Source organism: Manis pentadactyla, chromosome 14, assembly GCF_030020395.1.
Source record: "Manis pentadactyla isolate mManPen7 chromosome 14, mManPen7.hap1, whole genome shotgun sequence".
NCBI lineage: Eukaryota > Metazoa > Chordata > Mammalia > Pholidota > Manidae > Manis > Manis pentadactyla.
In genome coordinates, this window is record NC_080032.1 from 15403359 (window position 1) to 15410674 (window position 7316).

Below are 7316 nucleotides of genomic sequence, written 5' to 3' on the forward strand. Positions count from 1 at the left end.
GGTAGAAAGGGTAAAAGAGCGGCGAGCGCGCCCTTTGCAGGGAGAAGGCGCTCAGGGGGCGCCCGGGAAAGGCGTGTAGAGAGAGGGCGCGCTGGAAAGAAGGGCCGAGGGGGTGCGGGGGAGAGCCACCGAGAGGGGCTGGCGCAGGAAGAAGAGAGGAGGCACCGTGGACCCGGGGAGGGCGTGCCGAAGCGCCGGAGCGGAGGTCAGGGAGAGGGCGTCGGGAATCTCTTGGAGACCCCAGGGAGTGGCCGAGGCGGTGCCCTGGGCGCAGACAAGAGGAAGGACTCTCCGCTGCCGGACAGAGCGGGCGCACGGGCGCGGCCAGAAGGGGCCGCAGAGCCGGAGCGCTCGGGGAACTGGGGGGTGCTGTCGCCTGCGCGGGGGGCGCGCTTGGAGACGCTAGGAAAGCAGGTTGAGAAGAACCGGACAAGTGCCCGGGAATGGAGGAGGAGGCAGGGACAGAAGCCGCAAAGTCCAGAAGAACGTGCCCGGGTTAGGGGGAGAGCGCACCAGGGGCTCTGGGGGCGGCTTCTTCTGGGCTCTGAGCGCCACCAGGAGCGCCGAGGAGGCGCCGAGGGCGAGTGCCGAGGGCCTGGGAAAGGTGAGGAGGAGGCGCGGAGGACAAAACCCCCGGGGGCGCGGGGCAATCAGGAAGGGAGCCTTGGAGGGTGCGCTGGGTCCCCTGGAGCGGCGCAACGCTGCCCCTGCCGCCCCTCCCTGGCTGCTCGTGGTTCCAACCCACTCACCATGATGGAGAAGACGAAAGCCACGATGTTGATGGGATACGCGGGGCAAAAACAGGAGACGATGGCGAGCCACAGGTAGTTCTTGGGCATGGGCACGTCCTCCTCCGTCTTGTCATCCTCAGTGTTGGCCTCGGGACTGCTGTCCAAAGCCCTCTTGAAGTCCGAGCTGGGGCCGTACTGAGACATGGGAGAGGCCGGAGGGGCGCACCGTCAGCGCGGTCGGGGACTCTGGCCGCCCGCTCGTGGCGAGGCTCGGAAAAGCCCGCAGCGCGGGGCTCAAGGGAGACGTGACCTCACGCCTCCTGCGTCCTCCGCCTGCACCCGCCTGGGCTCAGGGACCCGGGCCAGGAGCCTCCGCACCAGAGGGAGGGAGGGGAGGCGGCGGGGAGGGGACGGGAGCCAGGCAGCCTGGGAAACGGGAAAGCGCTCCGGACGGACGAGCCCAGAGGCGCGCTGAGAAGTCCGAAATCAAAGCAGGCCCAGGGGACGGGAAAGTGAAGGCCCTTTAAGTTGCATGTTGGCCAGCTCGCGGCTGAAGATGACCAGCTCATCTTTCCAAGCCGCTGAATTTGAATACATTCAGCGTGGGAGGAGGCGGCGACCCAACACAATCCAGGCGGCAACCGAATCACAATTTACTCCTGACTTAAACAACTTGCTTCCCCTCACCCGCAACCGATAACCTTGAACATTGAGCGCCAGTAAAGTTTTTCTCTGGCGGGTGGGCAGGGAGCAAGGTGCTCAGCTTTGGGCCCAACCCTTTACCTACTGCATAGGGGGCCCTGGAGACCGTAGGCGTATAGACAGGCAGTGGGCACCGTCCAGGCAGGCCTGCCCTCGTGCCCTTTGCCTTGTCCCCAGTGTGGAAACTGAGTTCTTCTCCTCTCCACTTTTCCACCTGCCAGGCCCCTGAGAAGAGAATCAAGTTGATCTGGCCGCTGTAGACAATCCAGGTGGATAACTGGGGTGGGGAGAAGAGAGACTGATCCATTTTGGGAACCGGAATGAAGACAACAATTGCATTAATATCCAAGCACCTCATGAAAGGCGGTATGGACCAGAACTGAGGCTTGGAACCGAGACAGAGCTGGGAAGTTGTCACATCTGAGTTGAGTGACTTCAGGAAAGTCTCTTCACCTTGCCTGAGCACCAAGTCTTCTCTGAAAAACTTATTATTAGAGTCCTTGCCTCATTGGGTCATAGTGAAGACTGTAAGATCTTATGCCAAGCCAGGTGGATCTAAATGCTCAGGACAGGTTAGCTATTATAAGGATACTATTTCCCCAACATACAGTCATTATACTGTATATCAGACCCAGTGTATTGTTGCAAATATTTCACCAAAACTAGAGATACTCTGAGCTGATTGGGCCGCAAAAAAATGAAAGCCATTTTATTACATATAGTCTCTAAAACAGTTGCTCACATTATGATACTTGAAAGTATGAATCATCTTCTTGGCTTTCTCAGAACAGGAACTGCTGTATCTGGATGCTCTCACTTATCTGATGGGTTCACACCAATTTGGTTATTTGCCCCATCAATGGATCACAACTCCCTAAAAGAGAGGGTCATCTTGCTCATCTCTGTGAGAGCAACCGGCACAGTGCCTGGTACAAGGTATGTGCTTAGCATAGCTTGCAGGGTAAACACATAGAGATCAAATAGTACCTTCTCTGCCTGCTTTTTCCCTCATTTTGTTGGTTAATCAAGTGGAACTAAACCAAAGAATTCGATTCATCGACTGAATTCTCAACCAAGCCTTTGCATTGGCTGTTCCCTCTGCCTGGAATGCTGTTCCCCCAGACTGTCACATGACTGTGCCTTATTTCTCAGCTGTCAACTTAAATGTCACTTCCTCAGAGAGAGGTCTTTTCTTTAGATTTATCTAATGTAAGTGCCCATAATTATTCTTATTTTACCAGCTTCTTTTGGTGGCATGTACCCCTATTACAATTGTTTACTTGTACTCTAGCTGAACTTTCTCTAAGTTCATAAGCTCTGTAAACTGTTCAGAACTCTATCTCCAGCACTTAGATTTGTCCTGGCGCATATAAGGAATGCAAGAAATATTTCGTGAATGAGTGGATCATTTTATACACGTGAATTACCTGTGAGTATTGAACAAGTGATTTCCCAGATCTTGCCCAAGACCTGCTTAAATTAGAGTTTCCAGGGTGGAGCCCCCAAAATCTGTATTTTTAATGCCTGAGACGTCTGTATTTTTTGAACACTCCCGTAATTTTTATGCAACTGAACATTTTTTCAAATCCCAATTACTGTCTCCAGTTCTTCAGATATGGTCCTGGATCTTTAGTTTGGAGATCCCCTCAGATGCCTCAAACTCGTAGGTCAAAGGTGAAACTGTCTTCTCCAAGAACCTGCTTCTCAAGTCTTGGTCCTTGACTAATGGGTCCTGTCCACTTCGCCAATCTTCTCTCTTGCCAGTCCTCTCACTATGTAGGCCTTTTTCCTCCTCCCTTTCTCAAAACACCTAACTTTTTCCCACCTCAAGCTCTCCCACCTGCTGTTCCTTCTTCCTGGAACGCTTCCCCTTTTCTGTGCACTTGCTGGCCCCTTCTCATCTTTTAGGATCCATCACCTCATGTATTACCTCCTGAGAGAGTCCTTCCCTGGCCATCATGTTTAAGGTAGCCTTCATTGCTCTTATTCTCCATCCCATTACCCTATTTCCTTCATCACAATTATCACAACTAGAAATTGTCTTATTTGTTTACTATTTATTGTCTGTCTTCCCCACTAGAAGGTAAATTCACAAGAGCAGAGATTTTTTTATTCTGTTTGGTTTACTGCAGTGTCTTCAGTGCCCAGAACAGTTCCTGGCCCTTAGTAGGGGCTCATAGATACTCACTGAATCAATAAACTGTGCGTTTAGTCATCCAAGGTAGGAACTTGGGGGCATTATTCCTTTTTGCAGCCTCTACACGAACAGTCCATCAAACCCTGTTGATTCCATCTCAAACATGTCTGCACTCTATCTCCTTTATCCCATCTCCACAGTCCAGGTTCCAATTGCAGCTCTTATCAACAATCTAAAGGCTCAGTGGGTGCTGTCTGAGCCATATTTGTGATCTGAGGCTGGTGAATTTAGCTGGTGTGACTAAGCCCAAGGTTTGGATACCAAGTGGAATTTTGCTCTTTCAAATGTACTGCACTTTCCACTCCAACCCACTGTGTCATCCAGGGAAATACAAAAGGGGGGGTTGTTGACTCAGCATGCCCCATCTCCTCTACCAGGAAAACAACTTTTCAACACTGGTCCAACACTCTGGAAGCACTAAACATTTATCGAGTACCTACCGTGTGCACCTGGTACATTCATTAGCTGTATCACCTCATTTAATTTCTAGAGCAACATTTATGAGGTAGGTGGAGAGGTTTCCTTGTTTTATAAATAAGGAAACTTTGGTTCAAATAGGAAAAGGGTCTTGTGTAAGGTTTTACAGCTAAGGGGAGGTTTCAGGATTTGAACCTCGTCTAAGGTACTTGTTCAGCTAGCAGTCCAGGCAAGAGAGTTAGATGAACATCTCTGAAGTTTGCTGGGTTTAAAGTCTGCTCAGCAATAGCTCGTTGACTGGGCCAAGGTGTAACAGTGAAATTACAATCACTTGAAATAGTTACAATTAAATTGAAAAGAAAGTACCAATACCAGAAAGTGTAATGTATGTGGTGGTGATTTTTGAAGGATGCATTAGACCTCTTGGGAGGAGTTTCCAGCTCCAATTTTCTGAGCTTCACTCATTTCTCTTGAGAGGTCAGTTTACTGCTCTTGGATGAACCCTTCTGGCTGATTGCTTAATAATGTGGCAACACCTTCTCTCTTGAAATGAAAAGAGAAAGTGACTACCTAATAGCCAGTCTAGGAGAAAGAAAAGACTTACAGGTAGCTTTCTGGACCCTGATGTAGCAACTTATCCTTTTTGACCTCTGAAAAAAGTTGTATTTCCAAATGTAAAACTAATATGTATTTTCATACTAGAAAAGTTGGAAAATGAATAGAAGCATAAATAAGGGATATCACCTATATCCTACAATTCTGTGGTAACCACCACAAAAATGAGGGAGTGTTACCTTCTAGTCCTCTCCCTACATGTCTATATTTTCTTCAATAAAATGGGATCATACACAGTTTTTGTTCCCTGCTTTTCTCATGCAGTGTTATTTCACTATTAACATTCTTTGCAGATGTTTTCATAGTCTGCATAATTTCCCATTGATTAGGTGCTTTATGACTTATGTAACTTCCCTGATCATAAGGTACTTAAGTTATTTTTAGTAGGTTTTTATTGTTAAATAAAACATGAAAAATGCTCTGATAGACATCTTTTGTACCCAATTATCACCTTTTTGTAATCTTATGGGGTAGATGTCTGTCTTTGAAAGGGCAGTGAACACTCAAATTGGCTGGCTGAGAAATTGCATTATAAGATATGTACCCAACGTAAAAATTAAAATTTAGGCAAGGGAACAATCACAGATTCAATGGATTGCAGAAATGACATGACTCAAATGTGATGAGATGAGATGAATTCAAAGAACAAGGTCTCAAGCCTAATGGATCTCCAGATCTCTAATATTCAATGGGGTGATGTTGTGTCTCTGTGTTTTGATCTTAGCTATGTCTAGGATTCCAAATTATAAGGAGGGAGAGATTGATTCTGCTGATCTGTGAAAATACAAGAGAGAGGTTCCAGATCTTTAGGAATGTTAAGAAGTTGAATGCATCTGTTGCCAAATTTTGCATTAGTCTTGAGTACCAGCCTTTAGCAGTCATAAAGTAACTGCTGTGGTCTCAGGGGTTTGCTACAAAGAACAGTTGTCTTTGGCTAATATTATTAGAAAACCATTTACCTTTCCAGTTTCCAACGATTTTGATCCTGTCACAAGAGGAAAGAAAAAATAAAGATAGGGAAGAGGGAGTATGAAGGGGAAACAGACTCTGTACTGTTAATTTTTAAAGCCATGCCTTTTCATGCAACCACTTCAGGACAGAAGGGCATGAAACACAAACTCTTTCAGACTTAAGATGCAGTCGTTTGGGGGTATATCCTCCATTGTACAAGAGAAGGACAGTGTCTATCCCATCACTTTTCTTGATGACTGGATCTCATATATAACAATATATTATTAATGTATAATAATTGAAAATATATAATAACTGATAATATGTAATAATGATGATACTGTGTTTTAGACTATAACCTGCAACTCATGGATGAACCATTCAGAATAATTAGCAAAAATTGTAACAGTCATCATAGAAATCAGAAAGAAATATACTAGCCATTATTTCCCACTCTCCCTCTGGTCCTTATGTATATCCAGGCACATTTTTGCACACTTTGCAATAAAAGTGTATACAAAATTTTGTATCTTGATCTTTTTTGATGTAATGCTCGGTACTAAACCTTTACACTATTGTGATCCTCTGCTGAATCATTTTTCATGACTTTAGTAATTTTGTGATAACTGTTTTCTCTTGTTGGAGAATTTGGAAGCTCTGCCATCTTTTGTATTAAAAATAAGGAAGAAGGGAATTTTAGAGATGCTCACAAGCCCTGTTCCTTTCCTTCTCTCACTGTGCTACCCAGGAAAGTTCCTTGGCCTCACGGGATGAAATAGAGACATTCAAAGCAGGTCATCCCAGCTGACGGAACTGGAGGTGGGGGAGAGGTCTCCTGAAGCAGAATCATTTCCAGTGAACTTGGATTGCAAATCACTTAGGGTCTAAAAGGCTGAAAGATGATGTGTGGAATTGCAGCCTGGAGTTATGGGTGGTGAAGGTACTGGGGGTGTTTGGTGAGCTGGCTTGGTCTGGAGGGGTGTTGCGATGGAGTAGACAAGCATCGTACTTATGGGTAGGTTAAAGACGACAGCTGAGTTTCTATGTTTGGTGCCTATCATTGGGTGTACCTGTGTACTGAGTTAAGGAGACCAGGTGTTCTGGTCTTGTCAACCTGTGTCATACTCTATTAGTTAAGTCTTCTTACTCATTCAGAAATACTTCCTTGATAAACTTTCACTTAGCAGGCACTATTTTGGATGCCTGGGATATAATGGCAAACAAAAGAGCCATGATCTTTATTCTTAGGGACAAACAGATAAGATTCTTATAACTTGCGATGAAGGAAATAAGACAGACAATGTGACAGGGACTTGAGAAGTGGGTACTTTAGATGGGCCAGAGAAGGGATGCTAGATATGTTCTGTTGAACCCTAGAGCTGTTCTCCACCGTTCTCCATCCTGTCCTCTGACCCTACTGACTATCTTGAATGTTCTGCATTCTACAATGATTCACTGCCTGTTTTTGTAAATAAAGTTTTATTGGAGCACAGCCACACATTCATTTGTGTATTTTCATGCTTTTTCTTATGCTGCAATGTCAAAGTTGAGTGACTGTGACAGAGATTATATGGTCCAAAAAAGGAAAACATTTACTATCTGGCCCTTACAGAAAAAGTTTGCCAATCCCTATTCTCCACTGGTAGGTTTCCTTGCCATCTGGTTTCAGATGAGTTTGACCAATAGGGAGTCGTGGAGGGAGA

The 7316-nt window shown here is 45.9% G+C and overlaps 1 protein-coding gene and 1 long non-coding RNA gene across 4 annotated transcripts in view; one reads left to right on the forward strand and one right to left on the reverse strand.

The window, feature by feature from the left end:
* The window catches only part of TMEM233 (transmembrane protein 233), a 32946-nt gene extending 31521 nt beyond the window's left edge, over nt 1–1425 (reverse strand). The window contains exon 1 of one of the 3 annotated variants that reach the window (XR_008993675.1): nt 750–1119. Coding sequence is in view for 2 of the 3 variants with exons in the window: in XM_036929485.2 (XP_036785380.1) it covers nt 750–935 (186 nt within the window). In the remaining variant the exon portion in view is untranslated. Of the gene's footprint in view, nt 1–749 lie in introns of all 3 variants that reach the window. The other 2 variants (XM_036929485.2, XM_036929486.2) reach the window with 2 other exon arrangements.
* On the forward strand, nt 5–7100 carry LOC118934192 (uncharacterized). The gene is made up of 4 exons (XR_008993676.1): nt 5–604; nt 1655–3400; nt 3566–4135; nt 6362–7100. It is a non-coding gene; the product is annotated as an uncharacterized LOC118934192 (long non-coding RNA).
* The last annotated feature ends 216 nt before the right edge of the window (nt 7101–7316 follow it).